At 39.2% G+C, this 25312-nt stretch overlaps 1 protein-coding gene across 1 annotated transcript in view; it reads left to right on the top strand.

Moving 5' to 3' along the window:
- The window catches only part of ATP8A2 (ATPase phospholipid transporting 8A2), a 431635-nt gene that overhangs the window by 401150 nt on the left and 5173 nt on the right, over window positions 1-25312 (top strand). The window contains exon 18 of the mRNA XM_081299456.1: window positions 14910-15004. Coding sequence (XP_081155582.1) covers window positions 14910-15004 — 95 coding nt within the window. The remainder of the gene's footprint in view (window positions 1-14909; window positions 15005-25312) is intronic.

Genomic DNA, 25312 nt, shown 5'->3' with positions numbered 1-25312 from the left:
AAACATTGTCTAATTTCTCTGAAATAGATGTCCAAGATTACATTAGCTGTCCAAGATTACGTTAGCTGGTAGTTACATAATTTTTATTTTTAATAACAACCATCTAATTAGTTCATGATTCTGTGGGTTGGCAATTTGAGCTATGTATTAGCTCTAGTTTATCTGACTTTTTTCTTTTTTTTTTTTGAGGTATAATTTTAACACAAACTTCACCATCTTAAAATGTATCATTCAATGGTTTTTAACATTTTCACAAGTGCCTCAGTCTGGCTGGGCACTGAATCACAAGCCACTCAAGCAGGAACAAAACTTTATTTTTGAAAAAGCCGCCAATACTCCGTACGCGCCGGCAAGCCAAAACCGGTCCCCCCATGCGCGCGTCTACTGGAACGGGGGGGGGGGGGGCAGACCTCCCCCGGAATTCCCTCCTACTATCCTTCCCCAACCAATGGGAACTCTCCAGGAGTCCCGTAACATGAGTCCCGTAGCAGGCCAAGGTGAACAGCAGGAGTCCAATTTCCATATGAATGTAAATCTTAACATAATCATATCATCTCAATGGCTAGCTGGCGTCACCTTACAACCGAAAGTGCCATGCATCATATTATTTGCTTATGGCTCCTAGCATCTGCCCCCTTCTGTTTAATTAAGCAACAGGCAATGTGGCTAGGGACCATGCCTGTTAGGTATGTCCAATTCAACATATGGTTCTTACCCGTCATCGGAAAACTGACCTCTAGGGGTCAGCCTCCTGTCTTAGGTTGATACCACTGCAACTGAATCATACTTGTCACTGACTACCGGTCCAGTATATAGCCATACCTGTGGATAGGCCTATGCACCAGTGGGGGGGTGAAGTTCTTTGCCTCACCTCAGTTGGCCCCCAAAATTAGACCATCACTAGTAGAAGGGAGGAGGATACAGAAATGCCACGACATCAAGTCAGTAGACGGCTCTTTAGGAAAAATTGCATCACTGGTGACACATCAGCAAAGATACGCCAGCACTACCATAATTCGCTGCATCAACAGATAGAGCACAATGCATACAAGTGATACATAGTCTAGGCAAGTTTTGTAAGCAGTTCAAAGTGGAGGAATCTATCAATATGTCCATTTCCTCCCAAAATAAATCGACTCAGTGATTGAGCATTACTTGTTGAGTTATTATTCATTGATGCATCAGTTTATACAGTTTGTTGTGATAATTATTGAAGAAGTTGTAGTTTGGTTTCATCTTTGTCTTCACCGGAACTGGGATGAAGATAGGGATTGACAATGACGTTAAGAAAAGAAAAAAAATGTAACATTTCAACAGGTATTAAGAAAACAATGTTTAGAACAATTTACATTATCCTGAACAGAATTATTAAATATAATGAAAAGGAAAGGTGAAAGTAAACAAACAGATCTGTTAACCTGCTTATTTGTACACATATTAAAACAGTCTTCAACAGCTGTTTACCCAAATTAAATTAAACCATTAAAATCACATGAATAATAAAAAAAATTTGGGATCCATATTCTTATGAGCGCGCCTCATATATGATATATAGACATACGCACATACAGACATACAACACAAAACAGAAATGTGCACACGTAACATACAACATATAAGACAATAGTAAAGGCCTTGTAGATTACCTAGGTGAAATCTCCATAGCAATGTTTAAAAACTCGATAGTCAAAAAATAAAACTGATCAGAAAAACATTAATTTATATCTGTATGAGCTCAAAAATAAAATGGAACTTTATGATGTGGGAAAAGCAATAATAAAATAGATATTGAAAAAAGCACCCTGGTTGATCACTGTCGAAGATGTAAGAATAGCCAAGCTAGAGCTCTGGATATCAGCTGTTATGGATTTGAGTCAAATCATCATCTTTTTCTGTAGAAATTGTTTTGGTTAATCTCTCTGGAATCCAAATCGGCTGCTGTTCCTCCTGTGGAAAAACACAGACAGAGCCCCGACTCCAGACTATCACTGGATCCGGACCTTTCCATTGTCCTGTTAGAAAATCTTTCCAAAGTACCTTGGGCTTATGTACATTTTTTGGATACAAATGTCTTTCCGCAGCACTAAGTCCCGATGAATCCAAATTTAAAAAGTTTAGAGTAAAAAGGGTTATTTTAAGTTTATCTTTGGGGGATATATACCCCTTTCCAATTCCCTCCTTTTTTTTTTAATAAGTACATTTTAATAGTTTGATGAGCTCTTTCAACTATGCCTTGTCCTTGTGGATTGTATGGAATTCCTGTTATGTGAGTAATGCCAAATGATGAGCAAAATTGTTTAAAAGAGGTGGAAGTATAACCAGGACCATTGTCCGTTTTTAACTGTTTTGGAACGCCCACAGTGGCAAAATTTTGTAAGCAATGAGCTATAACATCTTTAGTTTTTTCTCTGGCATGAAGGGAGCCCATCAAAAATCCGGAAGAAGTATCAACTGTAACATGTAAATATTTTAATTTTCCAAATTCTGGCAAGTGTGTGACATCCATCTGCCAAATATGGTTAGGTATCAGTCCTCTAGGATTGACTCCAAGATTAACTTGTGGTAAAAATGTCACACAATTTTGACATTGTTTTATTATATGTCTGGCTTGTTCTTTAGTTATTTTAAAACGCTTTTGTAAAGTATTAGCATTGACATGGAACCTTTTATGAAAATTTATAGCTTCTTCTATTGTGGAGAAAATATGTATGTCATGTGTAGATTTATCTGCTAGTTCATTGCCCATACTAAGGGCTCCAGGCAATCCTGTATGTGCCCTGATATGTCCTATAAAGAATGGATCTTTTCTGTCCCAGATTAGACTTTGTATAGCGGAAAACAAAGAGAAAACAGTAGAAGAAGGTGAAATCCTACCAGCATCTTCAAGGGATACTATAGCATTAACTACATACTGACTATCAGAAAATAAATTAAATACAGAATCTTTAAACATCACAAAAGCTTGTAATACTGCATTAAGCTCTACCTTTTGAGCTGATTGTTTGGGTACTAAAAATGTAAAAGTTTGATCAGGAGTAACTACTGCTGCTGTACCATTGTTTGACCCATCAGTGAATATATTTGGAGCATTTATGATAGGGGTTTTTCTTGTCATTTTTGGAAAAACTACAGGATGCTTAGACCAAAAAGACAACAAAGGATTAGATGGTAAGTGATTATCAAATGAAACACTAGATTTACACATGATTATTGCCCAAGTATTTAACTCATTAGCTAACTCATCAATTTGATCCATAGTATATGGAGTAATAATTTTATTGGGAGAAATCCCAAACACTCCCTTTGCTGCTTTTATTCCTTTGAGTATTAATTGTCCTACAGCCTCAGGATATCTAGTAAGAATAGTGTTAGGAGAATAAGATAAATGTATCCACAATAATGGACCTTCTTGCCAAAATACTCCTGTAGGAATATTTTTTGTTGGTAGTACAATAAATAATAAAGGCAAACTTATATCAATTCTATCCAAATGCATATTTTCCATATATGTTTCAATATATGTAGAAGAATTCAATATATGTAGAAGAATTGCGTCCCAATAATAAGCCTACTGTTCCCTGGGGAAGAGGTCCTTTTACTCCTGTGGGAATTATTTGAACTCCCATCTCTGGAGTTAGTACTGCTCTGGCAGAGGCGCAGATGTCCAACCCTGCGCTCCCTCTAGTTTGTCTGATGAGGGATTTAATGGATAATGCATCCTGGGCACTACCTTGATGGTGCTGATGGGTTCCTCCATTGCCCCGTATATTTGTGGTTTTGGGCCCTGGGGCATTGGGCCCTCTAGTCCGTTTTTTGGCAATGGAGCCTGATACCTTTCTCCACGATATCGTGGGTAAACACTTGGTCCTTGTCCGTTTTTTGATAACGGAATACCCTCTATGGTGGTTTGAGAATGGCATTCATTAGCCCAATGTTTCTCTCTATGGCATCGTGGGCAAATACCCGGTATTCTATTCCTTTGATACCTAGTTTTGTTAAACCCTCCTCTTATGGGGCAACTCCTTTTAAAATGTCCTGTTTGATTACAATTATAGCATGTTTTTGGCCTAGCATCTAAAGCCTGTTGTACTGCTGCTAAGACTTGCCCTTGTTCATTAATGTCTCTACATAATTTAATATATGTGTTTAAATCTTCATGTCTCCATGGTCTAATGACCTCTCTGCAGCAACGATTTGCTTGGTCATAAGCCAGTTGTTTTATAAATGGCATTGCCTGTTCTGTATTTCCAAATATTCTAGAGGCTGTCTGAATAAGCCTATCTACAAATTCAGCATAAGGTTCATTAGTTCCTTGTATTACCTTAGATAATTGACCTTGTAAATCTCCATGCCCCTGTAAAGTTTTCCATGCCCTAACTGCATCTACAGCAATTTGTGCGTATACGCCAGGGTCATATTCAATTTGCTGTCTTTGACCCTCATAAGGTCCCTTTCCTAATAACATATCTAGATTTCTTTGAGGGTAACCGGCTTCTGCATTTCGCCTAGCTGTCTCCATCCAAAATTCCTCATTGGCAACCTTCCATAACAAATATTGTCCTCCATTTAGCACAGATCGACACATGTTAGCCCAATCTGCTGGTGTCATGTCCAAGTTGGTAACAGATTCGACCATGCTTACCGTGAAGGGAGCTTGCAGCCCATAGGTTGTTACAGCCTCCTTTAATTGCTTTACTGTTTTGAAATCTAAAGCACGGTGAATTCGTTGCCCTCCTGCCTGCTCAAGTACAGGGCATGCTAATCTTTGGGGTCCTGCCTCAGAATTCCGTCCATCAACTATGGGAGTTGAGGGCCGCTCAGCTGTAGATGGAGCTGTTGGTTGAATTACGCCCTCTGGTGATAGAACGGAGTTAGTAGCAGCCTCCTGTTGTAATTCTCCACCTGATGGCTGTTTTTCCTCTAAGCTTTCTTTCTTTAAATTTTCCTCTGTCTGACTAGCTTGAGAGACCTTCTCTTTTGCTTGACCTAGCATTTTTTCTACCATAGTTTGGACCTCTAACAATTTACTTAACAGTTTTTCGGTTTGTTTTTTACTAGATTCTAATCTACTATAAAGGTAACGTAACCCAATAAGATAGGATAAAACAAAGCCGAAGCAGAATGAAACAAAAACGGAGCAGAGAATGGTTATATCAATTTTCTCTTTCTCAGGGCCGAATAACTTCAAACCTTGAGCCAACCATTTTTCCCAGTTCGCCTGAGAAAATTCTAGGGCTAGGGAGCTTGAAATAAAAACAAAATAAATCAAAACAAGAACACATTGTTTTTTGAAATGGTCACCCATTCTGTCGCCTTCCCTCAGGGGCGAGCAATTTTACTCACCTCTAAGTTTCAGGCGTTCCCCGTATGGGCCACCAATTGCCTCAGTCTGGCTGGGCACTGAATCACGAGCCACTCAAGCAGGAACAAAACTTTATTTTTGAAAAAGCCGCCAATACTCCGTACGCGCCAGCAAGCCAAAACCAGTCCCCCCACGCGCGCATCTACCGGAACCGGGGGGCCCGGACCTCCCCCGGAATTCCCTTCTACTATCCTTCCCCAACCAATGGGAACTCTCCAGGAGTCCTGTAACATGAGTCCCGTAGCAGGCCAAGGTGAACAGCAGGAGTCCAATTTTCATATGAATGTAAATCTCAACATAATCATATCATCTCAATGGCTAGCTGGCGTCACCTTACAACCGAAAGTGCCATGCATCATATTATTTGCTTGTGGCTCCTAGCACACAAGGTTGTAGTATATTTGATTTCAAAGAAATTGACAAGCACTTTTTAGAGTGGCTATACCATGTTATTTTCCCACTGGTGATATAGGAGTGAACCAGTTTCTTGCTAGCATTCTGTTGTTAATTTTTAAAACATGTGATAAGTGTTTAGTGATTTCACATTGTGATTTTAATTTACATTTCCCTAATGGCTCATGATATTGAACATTTTTCATGTGTTTTTTTGATACATATTCTCTCCAGCAAAATGTCTCCTCATGTCATTTAATCATTTTCTAACTGGAATCTTTACTTTGTATTGTGTTTATATATCTCCTTTCTAGATATATAAAGATATATATATCTTTGTATATCTAGATATAGATATTGATTAGATATTAGTCCTCTGTCATATATGTGATTTACAAATGTTTTCTACCACCTTATAGCTTGTCCTTTTTGACCTCACAATAGGATCTTTCTCAAAAGAAAAGTTTTTAATTTTAGTGAAGTCCAAATTATCCATATTTCTTTATGAGTTTTGCTTCTGGTGTTAAGTCTAAGAGCTCATTATATGACGCTAGATCTCAAAAATATTCTGTTATTTTTCTTCCTTAAAAGTTTTGTAGTTTTATATTTTATTTTCAAGTCTGTGATCCATGTTAACATTTTTACAGATTTTTTGTTATTGATTGTTTAGTTTTGTTGCCTGTATGTGTAAATTTCTTGTAGTTTCATTTGTTGAAAAGTTTTATTCCTTTGAATTACTTTTGCTTTTTTGTCAAAAATTAGACAAAGGGCTGGGGTATAGCTTAATGGTAGATTATTTGCTTAGCTTGCATTAGGCCTTGGGTTCAATCCCTAGCACTGCAAAAAGAAGAGAAAAACAAACAAAAAATTAGATGGGAATGTTTGTGTCTGTTTCTGGATTCTCTATTTCTTTCCATTAACCTATGTGTTTATTCCTCCACTAATGCTGTAGTAATATAATAAGTCTTTAAATCAGATAGACTGATTCCTCCATTGTACTATTCTTTTCCAGAATGGTTTTTACTAATTATTCCTTTGCCTTTCCATATTTTTTAAGGATAATCTCATCTATAGCTATAAAAATGTTTCTGGGGTTTTAATAGCAATTGCAGTAAGCCTAAACTAGATTAATTTGGGGAGAATTAATATATTTACAATGTTGAGTCTTATAATGCATGAAAATGGCAAGTCCCTGCATTTATTACTTATTTTCTTTATTTGTTTTGTGTCCATCATTGCTTATTGAAACATTTTTGTCATAGCTTCTTGTGTGTTTTACATAAAATGTCCAGGGTTGTCAGCTGAAAGAGTAGGAAGAGTATGTCTCTTCCATCTTTATGGAAGCAGAAGTCTTTCTGGGTGGGAATTTTTAGATTTGGGCTTTGTTACTTTTCCAAATCAATGGTATATGATAATATAGCACTTATTTTATAATAGTCATTTTTATCTGTTTTACCTAGGTTGATGTTTAAGGCAAAAGGACAGTGTGATTGCAAGTGGTTAGTTTATATTTCTTTTTAAACTTTCTTCCCAGCCTCACTGGTTTATTTAAGTTACCATTTCGGCTATTAGACACAATAGAAAAGGATTGCATGTGTCTGTTTTGCTTTGAAAGCTTGTGAGTGTCCCTGCCCTTTTTTGTTGGGCTTCGCAGGCTGTTCTGAGCTCTGACCAGAGGCCACTGCGGAGAGATACCATCTATTTTGAGGCTGCAAATCTGTTATTTCCCCTTGCAGGTTTTTTGCCTAGGCATTTGGTACAATTTCTTGGATAAACTTTTTTTTTTTTTTTTGACAGAAAATCACCCAAACTACACTGTAAAAGAGTGAAATTACTTCCAACATCCAAAATCATTCTCCTGTCCCTGTTGTCCAAATCCTTAACTTTGAAGGAAGACAATGCTTTACTCATATCCTGATCCCAATTCTGGTAGTCCAGGAAGGACTGTGGGTTTTTTGTTGTTGTTATTGTTGTTGTTGTTGTTGGTTTTGGAATAGGAGTTTACCTTGAACCCTTTTTGTGTCCTCAACCATGCTGGCCCCTGACTGGTCTGTGTAATGAATTCTTAAGAAAGTTAGTGTTCCAGCTCTACAAAGGCAGACACTCCAGGTATCTTCTAGAGTTTGGAATGAAGTCTTTTCCCCTCTGTCATTTTTAAAAAATAATACAGAAGAATTTATCTTAGCCACTTAGCTCAGCTGTGTCAGCTCAGTGCTAGGCACTGAGGACAGACACAAAGACGATGGCATTGTGCTGTGGACACCCATCAGAAGGGCATAAGGAGTCACAGCACAATTCAGTAAATATGAAGCACCACAATGCAGTTTTACCTATTTAACCATGTCTGCTGTTCTCAGCCCCAGGTAGGTGTTGTAAAAAAATGCTGAGAGAGTGTAGGACTTCTGTCTAGGTTGAGAGAATGAGCCCCGTAGCTGAGCAAACAGATGGTATGTTGGTGTTTCTTGGGAATCAGGTGGCATGGTACCTCCTCCTCTCTCTGCTTGCTCTCCAAGACAGTCTACAAGTTCAGCAGTCCCAACATGACATGCCCAACTCAGATGCCATTGTCCCATGGGCTCCTGAATGCCTCAGAGGCCACTCGAAAGCCTCTGATACTGGACTCGTTCCCACAAAACCTGTTCTTCCTCCAGCAATGAACTGATCCATGCATTTTTCAAGATGTAGCTTCAAAGTTAATTCCTCTGGAAGCCTTCCAGAACTTTCTTTGAGTTCTTTGCTCCACTCCACAATTGTTGAGCCTGACATAATCTCTACTAGGGCATGCATCACCTTTCATCATGATATTTATCTACATAGCAAGGTTCCTCGGAAACTGAGCCACATGAGGTCTGAGACTGTATCTTGGGTAACTTTGTTTCCCATGCTGGGTCTCACACACAATAGGGGCTGCATAAATGCTGAACAAATGAAAAGTCAGGAAGTCAGGTTTTAAAAATGGGATGTATATGGATTGGCAGAAAGAGGGAAGGAGAATAATTTCTACCATCTATTAGAATGGAATTTCCGAAGGGCTCCTAGCTCCAGGGTATATAAATAGATATAACCCTTGCCTTATTAGAATCTTAGGCTGGAAAGCCTATTTGCTTTATTTTTGTTATTCCCCCATTACGTAAATGTGTTAGTAACTGAGGGAAGGCTTTTGATTCTATAGAGGCCTGGAGAGGTCCAGGATATCCTTGAGTTCAAAAGGTTCTCATTTCCTAATGTTCAAATTGTTATGAGTAAACAAGTTACCAGCTGAGGCTATGAAATGTCATTCTGTAAGGATCCTTAAAAGCAGTTTAGAATTTCAGCATCCTCAAGGACTGGTAGATGTTTTGCCTTAAACTAAAGCAAGGGAAATTTGGGCAAGCTTTGTTCTCGAGGGTCCGGTCACATCTATGCTTTGTTGCAGTTATTTTATTTTATTATGCAAGGGATCAAACACAGGACCTTATATATATGAGGCAAACACTATACCACTGAGCTACACCCCCAGCCCACATCTATGTTTTCAAAACTACCCAGTAACTAATTTTAAAATGAGTTTCTAAAAATACTTATTTGGTTGTGATTTCGCTGCAGTGTCTGCTGTGATTCCTATCAGCTGTAGGGACTGCTGACATCTAAAACTAGATCTCCACCCTCCTGCTCTTCAGCAGTTAGGCATGTGTGAGTTTTGCAGGAATCGCTTCCTAACAGAAATGTGGATGTAAGAGTTTATTTTTCCCCAACATAACCCTTCTCAGCTCTCTGCTCCTTCCTGAGACTGCTCATTTTTCAGGACAGGAATATAACACCTTCTCTAGGGTATGTCAGCTTCTAAAAAGAGCCTGTTTATGAGGACTTGTGTTAGATTAGGTTTCACCATCATTATTGGGGAGGCAGCAAGACTGCATGTACCTCTGGTGAATTTGTGTTTACCTAACACCTTTTCATGTCGGTAGATCCCAGCTAGCATACCTGCTTATGCCAGCGTAGGAAAAAATGTTTTCAAAAGCACTTCAATTCCAGCAGCTCCCACCACTAGAGAAGTAAACTATGAAGATGGCATTATTGTCAGCAGTTCAGGTGGTGGGAGGCAATTTACCTAAACTTACCTTCTCCTTTCTTTTTAATTGAGTTTTTTTTTAATTGTGGGAAAATTTACATAACATAAAGTTTATCATTTTTAAAGTGTACAGTTCAATGGCATTTAGTACCTTCACAGTGTTGTAAAACTATCCCTACTGTCTAGTTTCAGAACACTTTCATTTCCCCAAAAGGGAACTGCATAATTTTTAAGCAGTTCCTCCCCTCTCTCTCCACCTACTCTCTGCTCTGCAGCCTCTGGCAACCACCAGTCTGCTTTCCGTCTACATATTTGCCCTTTCTGAACATTTCATATAATTATGCCTGGCCTTTGGAGCTGGTTATAATGCTTTCAGAACTTATTCATGTTGCAGCATGTATCTACTGAATTCCTTCATATGACTGAATAATACTCCATGGTATGGGTAGGCCATATTTTGTTTATACATTGATCAGTTGATGGGCATTTGAGTTGTTTCCACTTTTTTTTGACTCCTGTGAATAATGCTTCTATGAATATGGTAGATCCCAGCTAGCACATCTGCTTTTGCCAGCATAGAAAAAAATGTTTTCAAAAGCACTCTAATTCCAACAGCTCCCACCACTGGAGAGAGAAACTATAAAGATACCATCATTGTCAGCATTGATCAACTGATGGGCATTTGAGTCGTTTCCACTTTTTTGACTCCCGTGAATAATGCTGCTATGAATATGGTATAAAAGTATCCATCAAGAGTCCCTTTTTATCATTCTGGGGATTTATTCAGGAGCTGAACTTTTGGATAGTATGAGAATTTTGTATTTAACCTTTTGAGAAGCAAGGGCTGCACCATTTTATAGTCCCAGTGATGTGAGAGGGTTCCAGCTTTTCCATATCCTTTTCAACTATTTAAAAATTTTCCCCCATATTTTTTAATTAGCATATTATAGTTGTACATAGTGGTGGGATTTGTTGTTACACATTTGTACATGCACACAATATGACAATGTCATTTGGCCTGTGTCATTCCTCAGTGTTTCCCCCTTTCCTTCCCTCCTTCATCCCCCATCTGTTTCCTGTACTGATCCTCCTTCAATTTTCATGGGATCCCCCTCACACCATCCTTTCCTTTTCTCCCCCTCTAGCACATGAGAGAAAATATGTGACTCTTCAATTTTGGCTTATTTCACTTAACACAATGGTCTTAAGTTCCATCCCTTTTCTGAAAACGGCATTATTTCATTTTTCTTTATGGCTGAATGAAACTCCATTGTGTATATATACCACATTTTCTTTAACCTTCCATCTGTGTATGGACACCTAGGCTGCTTCCACAGTTTGGCTATTGTGAATTGTGCTGCTGTAAACATAAGTATACATGTATTGCTAGAGTACGATGACTTTAATTCTTCAGGATAAATACTGAGGAGTGGAATAGCTGGGTCATATGGTGGTTCCATGCCTTGTCTTTTGAGGAACCTGCATACTAATTTCCACAGTGGTTGTACTAAATTACAATCCCAACAGAAATGTAGAAGTGTTCCTTTTTCTCAAAATCCTCTCCAATATTTATTATTGTTTGTATTCTTGATGGATGCCATTTTGACTGGAATGAGATGAAATCTTAACTGCTAACGATACTGAACATTCTTTCATATATATGTTGGACATTTGTATTTCTTCTTTTGAGAAGTGTCTATTTAGTTCATTTGCCCATTTATTACTTGGGTTAATTGAGGGGGGGGTGTTGGTGTTCAGTTTTTTGAGTTCTTTTCATTTTCTGGATATTAATCCTCTATCAAAATAGTAGCTAGCAAAGATTTTCTCCCATTCTATAGGTTCCCTCTTTAAATTCTTATTTTTTTTCCTTTGCTGTGTGGAAGCTTTTTAATTTGATGCCATCTAATTTATTATTTCATGGCATTATTTTCTAAGCTTTAGGGGTCCTATTGAAAAAGTCAGTGCCTATGCCTACATGTTGGAATGTTGACCCTACATTTTCTTCTAGAAGTTGCTAATTTCTGGTCTAATTCTTAGATCTTTGATCCATTTTGGGTTAATTTTTGTGCAGGTGAGAGAGAAATAAGAGTTTGGTTTCATCCTTGCACATAAGGATAATCAGTTTTAGCAGCATCATTTGTTTCAAAAGGCTGTCTTTTCCCCCATGTATCTTTTTGGCCCTTTGTCAAGGATCCGATGACTGTATCTGTATGGGTTTGTCTCAGTGTCTTCTATTCTGTTCCACTGGTCTATGTATCTACTTTTATGCTAGTACTGTGCAGGTTTTGTTGCTATACTTCTGTTGCATAATTTGAAGTCAGGCTTTGTGATGCCTTCAGCATTGCTTTTTTGGCTTATGAATGCTTCAGCTATTCTGGGTCTTTTACTCTTCCAAATGAATTTTAGAACTGATTTTTTTCCCTAGTTCTGTAAAGAACATCATTGGTATTTTGAATTACATTGAATCTGTATTTTACTTTTAGTAGTATGGCCATCTTGACAATATTAATTCTGTCTATCCATCTTCTTGTGTATTCTTTCTTTCTTGGGTGTTCTATATTTTTAATTGTAAATCCTTGAGTAGAATTATTCCTAAGTTTTTGTGTGTTTTTGAGATATTCAACAATTTAAAAAAAATTTTTTTTGGTTTTATTTGCTTGTTGTGTTTTTTAGTCTTCTTAGTAAGTATGAAGTGCTGGGTCACCGTGGTCTTGACATTCATTTCCCTAGTGATTAATGATGTTGAGCATCTTTTTCAGTATTTATTGGCCATTGTGTATCTTCTTTGCATAAATGTTTATTCAAATCTTTTGCCCATTTTTAAACTGGATTAACAATTTATTAATTCTGTCTATCCATCTTTTTGTGTATTCTTTCTTCCTGGATTATTTATCTTTTTGCTGTTGAGTTGTAATTACTTATACATTCAGAGAACTGAATCAAATATGACCAGTAGATCTGCATTTTTCCCCCTTTTGTGGTTATCTTTTCACTTTGTTGATCATCTCTTTTGAAGATCAAAAGTTTTTATTTTTATTTCAATTTTTATTTATTCTTTGAGGGTCAGGCCTCACTGTATTGCCCAGGCTGACCTCAATTTCCTGGGCTCAGGTGACCCTCCTACCTCAGTCTTCCAAGCACCTAGACTTCAAGTGTGTATCACTTCACCCATTTTAGAAGATTTGGATTTTAATTAAGTCTAATTTATCAATTTGTTCTTTTTTGTACTTACATAGTTTAAGCATGAAAAATGAAGTAACTGAAGTTAAAGCACATTGGACAATTTCAAAGTAGATTAGAAAAAGCTGAAAGGAGTAAAGAAATGGAAAGTGTGGTGAAATTTACCGATGTGGAAAATAAAATTATATATGTGTGTACATGTACACATATCTAACACATTATGTGTGTGTGTGTGTGTGTGTGTGTGTGTTAGGAACTTCAGGACAAGAAAAAATAGAGAATGGAAGCAGAATTCACAGTTTTTTCATGAAGATAAACAAATCTGAAGACCCAAGGAGCTGAGCAGGAAATAAAAAGAAACTTATACCTAGTCACACTAACTAAGTGTTGTTTGAAACCACAGAACATTAAAGACAAACAGAGTTGTCGTAAAAGCCATCAGGAGGAAAATACGGATTACTTGCAAAAAATGGCAATCAAATTAAGTTAGCTTCAGGGCTGAACACAGTCAGGAAAAATCAGAATTGGATGATCTAAAGCCTTTGCACCATCCCAGAAGCCAGTTATTATTTCCTGACTTTTGACTTTGTCAAATATTGGAGGTTAGTTTAGAATCTAAGAGTGATCACTCAAATTAATAAAATGCCTCTAAACCAGTAGGCTAAATAAATAAATAAGGAAAGAAAGAAAAGAGCAAAGAAAAGCATGCTAAAAAGCAAGTATGATATAAATGATACCACTTGGATATTTTATAATTGTCTATTAATTATAAATACATATATATGGTGCAAATAAAATATGGACAGCAAGGTTATTTCCAAATTTTCTTATGGCAGCAAGAAGAATAGGACCAGGGAGGAGTATAAGGGCACTTTATATTTGAGATTTTATTATTTCATTAAAGTCTGAAGTAATGGGCTAAGGGTATGGCTCAGTGGTATAGCACATGCTTAGTATGCACAAGAGCCTGGATTCCAGCTCCAGCACCCCCAATTCTGAACTAGTTATCACAGCCAGACCCACTCCTGACATTTGCAGGCCTTGGTATGTGGAGACTGCATACCATATCTAAGTATGTGAAAATTATAAACTGTCTTCAAAGCTGTATGAACATGCTCCCTCTCAAAGTCTTACTGCACTATATTCATCCTTCTTGTGATGTGAGATAATATAAATGGTGAGAGGAAGGGAGGTGAATGATGTGCTCAGAATGTACCCAATTTGAAACCTATGAATTGTCTATTTCTGGAATTCTCCATTTAAATGTTTCCATTGTGGTTGACCACATTCCTGAAACGGTGGAAAGTGAAACCCAGTCTTGGGTTGAGGCTGCTGTAAATAATAGCCAACCTCTGGGAAAGTTCCATGTTTCTTCACAGCAGTGGCACCTGGGAGGGCATATTCAGGAATGGCAGGGAGAGTTCCTAATTCGTGAGTTTTAAAAGAAAACTCATATAGATTTTTCATTGTGGTTCAAACTAAGCATTGGGGCTATGCAGCAAGAAACCGCCTCTGCCTGGGGTCCTGTGGCACGTGAGCGCTCTCTTCCTGCAGACGCCTGGGCTTCAGAAAGGGAAGGTGAGTGCAGGTGGGGGTGAAGCGTTAGGACTTTACTGTGGAAACACATCACTCCAGGTTCTGCCTGGAATGAAAAGGGCACTTGTAAGCACCCCTAAGTGAGGAGGGAGGCTCTGGAGGCCAACGGGACTTAAAAGAGGGAGCAGTGCACTCAACATGCCTAGATAGCATCTACTGTAAATAACGGGGCAGCTTGGGAAACTGAACCTTCTCCTTGATGTGGGAGGCTTTCTGCCTCCCCAGTCAATCTGTCTGATCTTACAGCCTGAAGTTATTCACCTCACCGACTCCCTTGGAAACGTGTTGAGCTGACCTGGATCCTGACTGTGTTTGCTTTCCCTGCAGAATGAACGAGCGTGACCGCCTGATAAAGAGGCTCAGCAGGAAGACACCCCCGACCCTCTTCCTTGGTGGCTCTGTGAACCAGCAGTGTGTCTCACGTGAGTACATGCAGTCGTCCTAGACAGGGCAAAGGGACCTAGGTAGAGCCAGGAGGGCAGCAAGCTGCAGGAACTCCAAGTAGTGCTAATCAGCCAAAGGTATGCTTTGGAAGTGCACATATTTGGCCCCAAGGCAAATACAGCTTGAATGTTGGGAATTCCCTCAAACCCAATCAATTGCCTGAATGACAAAAACCTTAAACCTAAAATCCTGCTATGGTTAAGATCCTTCTGTCAGCCTCCAAAGAGAATTTTTAAAAATTGAAGTGATATTAGTGTTCAATTACTGCCTTCACTGATAGCAATATGGATTGCTTTGCTTTTTGGTGTAATAATTATAATGATAACAATTGGGCGGGGTGGGGGGAATCTCTTCTTTTCCCATGGAGACTGACCCATGTCTAAGATTGCCATACCCCCCATCACCCCCAGACCCAGAGGAGTAGAGAGTGAGCTGTGATTGACCCCCCTCCCCAACACACACACACACACACACACACACACACACACACACACACACACACACACTTACTTTGGACCTCTTAGGAGAGCTCCTTGGCTTCTTTTTAGCAATGCACCCATTCAGCTGCCAGCGAGAGAGCCCAGGCTGTCTTCCCCCAGGGGTCTGGGGACCAGCCTGTGCCTCTAGAGATCCTGCTTCCTTTTCCAGCCCACCTCCCCTCTCTTCTAATTGAGCACAGGTCATCTCTTTATAATCCCAGACCCCACTCCCTGCTTCCTGTCCCTCCCTGAAAAGTCTAGAAGGAAGCATCTGGTAAAAAAGAACACCTTATGAAACACTGAAAACAGCCCAGGTGTCCATGGATTTGTATGGGGTCCAGTTGCACTCCACCTCACCACAGGGATTATCCAGGCCTTCTCAATGGAAAGGGAAGGTGAGGCGCAGCACATGGCCACCTTGGAGTAATCCACTCCCTCTCTCCTCTTCCCCATGTGGAATATCCCTTTGAGATACAGGGGCCTGACCTGTCTATGAATGTCCCTCCATGCCAAGGGCTAGGCACCAGCCCTGAGAGCACAAAGCAAGCTCAAGTCAGGAGAGTAGTGGCCCAGGGAGGCCCTGTGGGATATAGGTCACAGCCACTGGTCTCTGACTGAGAGAGGTCAAGTTCAGAGGTTTGATGGGATCTTCCAAGGAGTGCACCCCCACTGAGTTGGGCTGTCTGGGTTCCCTGCTCTTGTATTTTTCTGTGACCTTGGGCAAGAAAAATTTCTGCATCTGTAAGATGAGGATAATAGGAAAACCTGGCTGGGTGCTCAAGACGATTATTTGAGGTCATGTACATAAATGCCTAGAGCTGTGCTGGACGATGGAGAGTTGGGTATGACTGTGATGATGCTGATGCCCTTAGCTGAGAAACTGTGGGCAACTTACACATCTCTCTGAATTTCTTCTCTGGGAAGAGAATAAACTTATAATAATATGCATGCAGCCTTATGCATCTTCTCAGTGTGAAGCATCTTCTGTATGCCATACACAGAGAAAACACAGACAAATTCCCTGAACCACAGTGTCCATGCTACAGAGCCACTCTGCTCCTCTAGTAAATGTCTCAAGGTAACCATAGGGAAAAGACATTTGCAGGATTCGGGGTATGGTTGGATGGTTACCTAGCATGCACAGAAACCCGGGTTCTGTGCAGAAGAGAAAGAAAGGACATATACAATGTGTGTGTGTGTTTGTGTGTTGCAATCAAAGACCAAGCGGAGAGCCTTAAACAGTCTAAACGATTTTCTTAAGTCAACATTTTGAAGGCAAAAAAAAAAAAAAAAAAAAATCTACTGAACAAATATAAGAAATAAGTCAGCTTCTAGTATCATACCACATTTTTAAAATACTTGATGACTAATACGAGGGCCTCTTAGACAATTTAAGACACTCTGTCATTAATACTGAGAGAGGACCATTGAGTAGTCAGAACTCTGGACTGTCCCCCTGCATGTGTCCATCTGCTGTTCAGGCCTCAGTCTCCTTAGGAAACTGGAACACTTTAACTTGGTCGTATTTTTAGTTTCTGCTGTGATCTGGATTTGACCATGTGGTCTGGTTTGAACGTATCCCCCAAGGTTGATGTGTTGAAATTTAATCCCCGCTGTGAGGTATTACGATGACAGAAATTTAATCCAACTGTGTATTTAGACCTGGAGTCTTTGGGAGTTGATTGGAATTAGATAAGGTCCTCAGGGTGGAGCTGCCATGACTGAATCCCAATGACTTTACAAGAAGACAGATCGGAAGAGACGCCTGTGTGCTTCCTATCTCCTGTCATGTGAGGCTGTCTGCTACCTTGGAACTCTGCTAGCAAGAAGGCCATCACCAGATGAGGCCCCTCAACCTTGCACCTCTAGAACTATAAGCCAAAATAAACCTGTTATCTTTCTAATGTTCACACAATCAGGTATTTCATTATAAGAACAAGAAAAACCAGACTGATATAGTGCCTTCCAACCACCAATGAACAATATTTACCACTGAGATCAAGTGTGTCCTACATCGTCTATCATCCCTGTGGTCTTCCCACTTCTGCGGCTGTTAGGAATCTTTGTCTAGACAGGAAACTGCTACTTTCATTCAGGAGCTATCAGATCTCTGATTTCAAGGAATGCTACTTAAGGGAAATCTTATTCCAAAATAAATGAAAAGGAAAAAAAAAACATGATTTTTTATGATCTTCATCAAATGTTCTACCTGGACAAGACAAACAACTAAGAAATTTACCTCTCCCCATTTTCTTCCACCTCCCCACCCGCTCCCTGAGTTCTGGTGGAGGTGGATATTTAGGAATAGATGAACCAGGAAGCCAGCTAGGGAAAGTTCACAGGTTGGGTGAGCTGAGTGCTCCCTCCAGGGCCACTGCAGGACTTTCCAGCTGTCAGGCCTTCCTGAAAGACAAATGAAAGTGGGAAACGCAAATTGCTGAGGGCTTCCTCTGAGCTCCTGGTTAAATACTCATTAGGCAGAACCTGCTGAGCAGATCATGCTTCTTTGTCAGGCTATAGGTACAGGCTGGGCAGTTGGAGGCAGGTGAGTACTTCTAGGGCCTGTTGTTCCATTAAAACTTCACCCACTACAACTTTAACATTCACCAGTCCCAGTTTCTTTCTTTTCTTTTTTTTTATTGGTTGTTCAAAACATTACAAAGCTCTTGACATATCATATTTCATACATTTGATTCAAGTGGGTTATGAACTCCCATTTTTACCCCAAATACAAGTTGCAGAATCACATCAGTTACACATCCACTGTTTTACATATTGCCATACTCGTGTCTGATGTGTTCTGCTGCCTTTCCTATCCTCTACTATCTCCCCTCCCCTCTGCTCCCCTCCCATCTTCTCTCTCTACCCCATCTACTGTACTTCATTTCTCTCCTTTGTTTTTTTTCCCTTTCCCTCACTTCCTCTTATATGTAATTTTGTATACCAATGAGGGTCTCCTTCCATTTCCATGCAATTTCCCTTCTCTCTCCCTTTCCCTCCCACCTCCCGTCCCTGTTTAATGTTAATCTTCTTCTCATGCTCTTCCTCCCTGCTCTGTTCTTAGTTGCTCTCCTTATATCAAAGAAGACATTCGGCATTTGATTTTTAGGGATTGGCTAGCTTCACTTAGCATAATCTGCTCTAATGCCATCCATTTCCCTGCAAATTCCATGATTTTGTCATTTTTTAGTGCTAAGTAATACTCCATTGTGTATAAATGCCACATTTTTTTTTATCCATTCATCTATTGAAGGGCATCTAGGTTGGTTCCACAGTCTAGCTATTGTGAATTGTGCTGCTATGAACATCGATGTAGCAGTATCCCTACATGAAAAGGATATGTAGTATGCTCTTTTAAGGTGTTTAGGGAAAAGTCCAAGAAGGGGAATAGCTGGGTCAAATGGTGGTTCCATTCCCAGCTTTCCCAGGAATCTCCATACTGCTTTCCATATTGGCCCCACCAATTTGCAGTCCTATCAGCAATGTACAAGTGTACCCTTTTCCCCACATCCTCGCCAGCACTTGTTGTTGTTTGACTTCATAGTGGCTGCCAATCTTACTGGAGTGAGATGGTATCTTAGGGTAGTTTTGATTTGCATTTCTCTGACTGCTAGAGATGGTGAGCATTTTTTCATGTACTTGTTGATTGATTGTATATCCTCCTCTGAGAAGTATCTGTTCAGGTTCTTGGCCCATTTACTGATTGGGTTATTTGTTATCTTATTGTTTAATTTTTTGAGTTCTTTGTATACTCTGGATATTAGGGCTCTATCTGAAGTGTGAGGAGTAAAGATTTGTTCCCATGATGTAGGCTCCCTATTTACCTCTCTTATTGTTTCTCTTGCTGAGAAAAAACTTTTTAGTTTGAGTAAGTCCCATTTGTTGATTCTTGTTATTAACTCTTGTGCTATGGGTGTCCTATTAGGAATTTGGAGCCCGACCCCACAATATGTAGATTGGAGCCAACTTTTTCTTGTATCAGACGCAGAGTCTCTGATTTGATATCAAGCTCCTTAATCCATTTTGAGTTAACTTTTGTGCATGGCGAAAGAAAGGGATTCAGTTTCATTTTGTTGCATATGGATTTCCAGTTTTCCCAGCACCATTTGTTGAAGATGCTATCCTTCCTCCATTGCATGCTTTTATCCACTTTGTCAAATATAAGATAATTGTAATTTTGTGGATTGGGCTCTGTGTCCTCTATTCTGTACCACTGGTCCACCCGCCTGTTTTGGTACCAGTACCATGCTGTTTTTGTTACTATTGCTCTGTAGTATAGTTTGAAATCTGGTATCACTATACCGCCTGATTCACTCTTCCTGCTTAGAATTGCTTTTGCTATTCTGGGTCTTTTATTTTTCCATATGAATCTCATGATTGCTTTATCTATTTCTACAAGAAATGCCGTTGGGATTTTGATTGGCATTGCATTAAACCTATAGAGAACTTTTGGTAATATTGCCATTTTGATGATGTTAGGTCTGCCTATTCATGAACAGGGTGTATTTTTCCATCTTCTAAGATCTTCTATTTCTTTCTTTTGGGTTCTGTAGTTTTCATTGTATAAATCTTTCACCTCTTTTGTTAGGTTGATTCCAAGTATTTTTTTTTTTTGAGGATATTGTGAATGGGGTGGTTGACCTCATTTCCATTTCAGAAGATTTGTTGCTGATATACAGGAATGCCTTTGATTTATGCGTGTTGATTTTATATCCTGCCACTTTGCTGAATTCATTTATTAGCTCTAGTAGTTTCTTTGTAGACCCTTTTGGGTCTTCTAGGTATAGAATCATGTCTTCTGCAAATAGTGATAATTTAAGTTCTTCTTTTCCTATTTTTATGCCTTTAATTTCTTTCGTCTAATTGCTCTGGCCAGTGTTTCGAGAACTATGTTGAACAGAAGTGGTGATAGAGGGCATCCCTGTATTGTTCCAGATTTGAGAGGGAATGCCTTCAATTTTTCTCCATTCAGAATGATGCTAGCCTGAGGCTTAGCATAGATAGCATTTACAATATTGAGGTATGTTCCTGTTATCCCTAGTTTTTCTAGAGTTTTGAACATAAAGGGATGCTGTACTTTGTCGAATGCTTTTTCTGCATCTATCGAGATGATCATATGGTTCTTATCTTTAAGTCTATTGATGTGGTGAATAACATTTATTGATTTCCGTATATTGAACCAGCCTTGCATCCCAGGGATGAATCCTACGTGATCATGGTGCACAATTTTTTTTTATGTTTTTGTATCCGATTTGCCAGAATTTTATTGAGGATTTTTGCATCTGTGTTCATTAGAGATATTGGTCTGTAGTTTTCTTTCTTTGAAGTGTCTTTGTTTGGTTTAGGAATCAGGGTGATGTTGGCCTCGTAGAATGAATTTGGAAGTTCTTCCTCTTTTTCTATTTCCTGAAATAGCTTGAAAAGTATTGGTATTAGTTCTTCTTTGAAGGTTTTGCCACTGTTGTATACCCATCCAGTCCAGGGCTTTTCTTAGTTGGTAGTCTTTTGATGGCTTCTTCTATTTCCTCAATTGATATTGGTCTGTTTAGGTTGTCTATATCTTCCTGACTCAATCTGGGCAGATCATATGTCTTAAGAAATTTATCGATGCCTTCACTATCTTCTATTTTATTGGAGCATAAGGATTCAAAATAATTTCTGATTATCTTCTGTATTTCTGAAGTGTCTGTTGTGATATTGCCTTTTTCATCCCATATGCTAGTAATTTGAGTTCTCTCTCTTCTTCTCTTCGTTAGCATGGCTAAGGGTCTGTCGATCTTATTTATTTTTTCAAAGAACCAACTCTTAGTTTTGTCAATTTTTTCAATTCTTTCTTTTGTTTCAATTTCATTGATTTCATCTCTGATTTTAATTATTTCTTGCCTTCTACTTCTTTTGCTGTTGTTTTGCTCTTCTTTTTCTAGGATTTTGAGATGAAGTATGAGATCATTTATTTGTTGTTTTTTTCTTTTTTTAAGGAATCAACTCCAAGCAATGAATTTTCCTCTTAGAACTGCTTTCAATGTGTCCCATAGATTCTGATATGTTGTGTCTGTGTTTTCATTTATCTCTAAGAATTTTTTAATTTCCTCCTTGATGTCTTCTGTAACCCATTGATCATTCAGTAACCTATTGTTCATTCTCCAAGTGATGCATGATTTTTCCTTCCTTCTTTTATCGTTGATTTTCAGTTTCATTCCATTATGATCAGATAAGATGCATGGTATTATCTCTACTCCTTTATATTGTCTAAGAGTTGCCCTGTGACATAATATATGATCTATTTTTGAGAAGGATCCATGTGCTGCTGAGAAAAAAGTGTAACTGCTTGATGTTGGGTGGTATATTCTATATATGTCAATTAAGTCTAGGTTATTAATTGTGTTATTGAGTTCTATAGTTTCCTTATTCAACTTTTGTTTGGAAGATCTGTCCAGTGGTGAGAGAGGTGTGTTGAAGTCTCCCATGATTATTGTATGGTGGTCTATTAGACTCTTGAACTTGAGAAGAGTTTGTTTGATGAACATAGCTGCACCATTGTTTGGGGCATATATATTTATGATTGTTATGTCTTGTTGGTGTATGGTTCCCTTGAGCAGTATGTAGTGTCCCTCTTTATCCCTTTTGATTAACTTTGGCTTGAAGTCTATTTTATTTGATATGAGTATGGACACTCCTGCTTGTTTCCGAGGTCCATATGAGTGATATTTTTCCCAACCTTTCACCTTCAGTCTATGTATGTCTTTTCCTATCAAATACATCTCCTGTAGGCAGCATATTGTTGGATCTTTTTTTTTTTTTTTTGATCCATTCTACTAGCCTGTGTCTCTTGATTGGTGAGTTTAAGCTATTAACATTTAGGGTTACTATTGAGATATGGTTTGTACTTCCAGCCATATTTGTTTATTTATGTTACTTAACATGATTTGTTTTTCCTCTTTGATTATTTTTTCCCTTTACTGTACTACCTCCCGCTGTTGGTTTTCATTGTTATTTTTCATTTCCTCTTCTTGTAATGTTTTGCCGAGGATGTTTTGAAGAGCTGGTTTTCTAACTGCAAATTCTTTTAACTTTTGTTTATCGTGGAAGGTTTTAATTTCATCTTCCATTCTGAAGCTTAATTTCGCTGGATACACGATTCTTGGTTGGAACCCATTTTCTTTCAGCGTTTGAAATATGTTATTCCAGGATCTTCTAGCTTTCAGAGTCTGTGTTGAGAGATCAGCTGTTATCCTGATTGGTTTACCCCTAAATGTAATCTGCTTCCTTTCTCTTGTAGCTTTTAAAATTCTCTCCTTATTCTGTATGTTGGGCATCTTCATTATAATGTGTCTAGGTGTGGATCTCTTATGATTTTGCACATTCGGTGTCCTGTAGGCTTCTAGGATTTGGAATTCTGTTTCATTCTTCAAGTCTGGGAAGTTTTTCTTGTATTATTTCATCGAACAGATTGCTCATTCCTTTGATTTGGACCTCTATACCTTCCTGTATCCCAATAAATCTTAAGTTTGGTCTCTTTATGTTATCCCATATTTCTTGGATGTTCTGCTCATGGTTTCTTAACAGTCTCGCTGAGCTGACTATGTTCTTTTCAAGTTGAAATACTTTGTCTTCATTGTCTGATGTTCTATCTTCTAAGTGTTCTACTCTGCTGGTAATACTCTTATTTGAGTTTTTAATTTGGTTTATTGCTTCCTGCATTTCCAGGATTTCTGTTTTGTTTTGATTTTTAAAACCTCTATCTCCCTGTATAGTTGATCTTTTGCTTCTTGGATTTGTTTATGTAATTCATTGTCAAAGTGATCTTTCATTGTCTGATTTTGCTGTCTCATGTCTTCCTTGAGACTCCAGATCATCTATAGCATGTATATCCCGAATTCTTTATCTGACATTCTATCTGCTGCAGCTATTACCTCTTCTAATGTTGAGTTGACCTGCATTGCTTGTGGTCCTTTCTTTCCTTGTCTTTTCATACTGCTCACATTTCTTTCTGCTTTGTGAAACTGTTGTGTTATTGATTTTCCCCCTATATATTTATATTGCTCTTGTATAGTTCCAAAGTCTCCCTTTTGTGGAGAAAGACAATGTTAACATTTCCCAATATCAATAGTACATCATCTAAGCACACGTTTTCCTTATTACTACATTTATAGCTAGACTCTATGTCTACAAATGTTGGTTTCGATTATCATTCACAAATATAGTCATTAGTTTCATGAAAGGCATACTGTTTCTGGTAGCATGAAGAAAACTGGATTTCAAGTGTAGGATGTTGTTTATGGGGAAAGGAGTGAGGGTATGGGGTTAATCTAACTTAGTAACTTTGGAAAGCTCTAACCAATAGATGGGTAATTTATGGAAGAATGTGTAGATTCAAACTCCTCTCTGTATTTATAAGATTACCCTACTTATAAATAGTAAAATTTAGGGGGTTGCAAGTGGGATAGAAGGAGTAAGAAGGAGAAAAACAAATAACAAGTAAAGAAAGAGAAAAAAGAGAGCGGGAAAAAGAAAATAAGAGAAAAAAGAAAAGAAATAAAAGTGGGGGAGGGAGGTGGAGATATGCAATTCCTATATATTATATTATTCTGGTGATTCAGTTGTTAAAGACCTTTTTCATGCACAGTTCTTGGTTTCACATATGTTGAGGTTGCGAGGACCTGAGGGGGAAGGGTAGAGGATAGTGGATGAATGGATGAAAAGAGAGAGAGAAGAGAAAAAAAGAAAAAAAATGTCTCTCAGAACTCTGTTTTCTTTTCTTCCAGTTGGTGGCATTGTCTATTCCTAGCTTGAGTCTCTGGGTTCAGGGTGGTGGTGGGAGTCAGTGTGAGAGGACTTGAGCTTCCACCTGTGGCCTCTCTGCTCTTATTCTGAGATGTAAACCAGGTGCCTGATCCACTGCAGAACCGAGCTGGTAGCCACGCCCACCAGTTGGTGGGTTTTAAGGGTTGGTGGGATTTTCCAAGATGAGTTCCATCAGTTTTTCTCAAAAGGTGCTTGATGAGGTGGGGGGGTGTTGGGGAGACCTTATGTTTGTCCAGAGCTCGATCCAGTGACCACACGGGGGGGTGGGGGGGTGGCTGGGTCCCTCCTCCAGTTGAGGTGGTCTGCCTACCACATGGAAGGGCGGCTGGGCCCCTCCTCCAGGTGGGGCGGTCTGTCTACCCAGCAGGAGGGCCACTGGGCCCCCTCTCCCAGTCCCAGTTTCTAAAAGGAGAATATTTTACCTGAGCCAGGGAGGATCCACCCACTTCCTAGGGTTAAACTGTCAGACCATCCTCCCTCTATCCGAAGACCCCATGCCCTCCGTGCTGGGAATGGAAGCCATGGTCCCAGGCACACCAGGCCAGTGCTCTGCCATTGATCTACATTCCCAGCTCTTTTCCTATATTTTATTTCTCTCTAAATATATGTTGCCCAGGCTGGCCTCGAACTTGCCATTCTCCTACCTCAGCCCCCCAAGTCACTGGGATCACTGGCCCACAGGATTCTGCCTGATCCTTCATTCATTCTTGAATTTCTGAGTTCTCTTTAAGTCTTAGTTGAGATTGATAATAAGAAAGTCTCAGTCCACAGCATTCTGGAACATGATGTTAAATCACAGCCAATGAGAACTGAGGGGAGGAGCATTTGACAGTGGCCTTTGGGTGCTCTGCTCACCCTGGGAGAAGAGTTCGACAGCAGGATAAGGCATTTCTATCGGCCTGCTTCTTTGGAGGGAAATCTAGAAATCCTTCCCACCCCAGCGTGGCTAAGTCAGCCCCCAGCCAACCCACAGCAGGCCCACATGGCTGTGGTACTAATGGC

Source organism: Spermophilus citellus (assembly GCF_964194105.1).
Source record: "Spermophilus citellus genome assembly, chromosome: 1".
Classification (NCBI taxonomy): Eukaryota; Metazoa; Chordata; class Mammalia; order Rodentia; family Sciuridae; genus Spermophilus; species Spermophilus citellus.
This window is presented reverse-complemented; position numbering and strand designations above follow the sequence as displayed.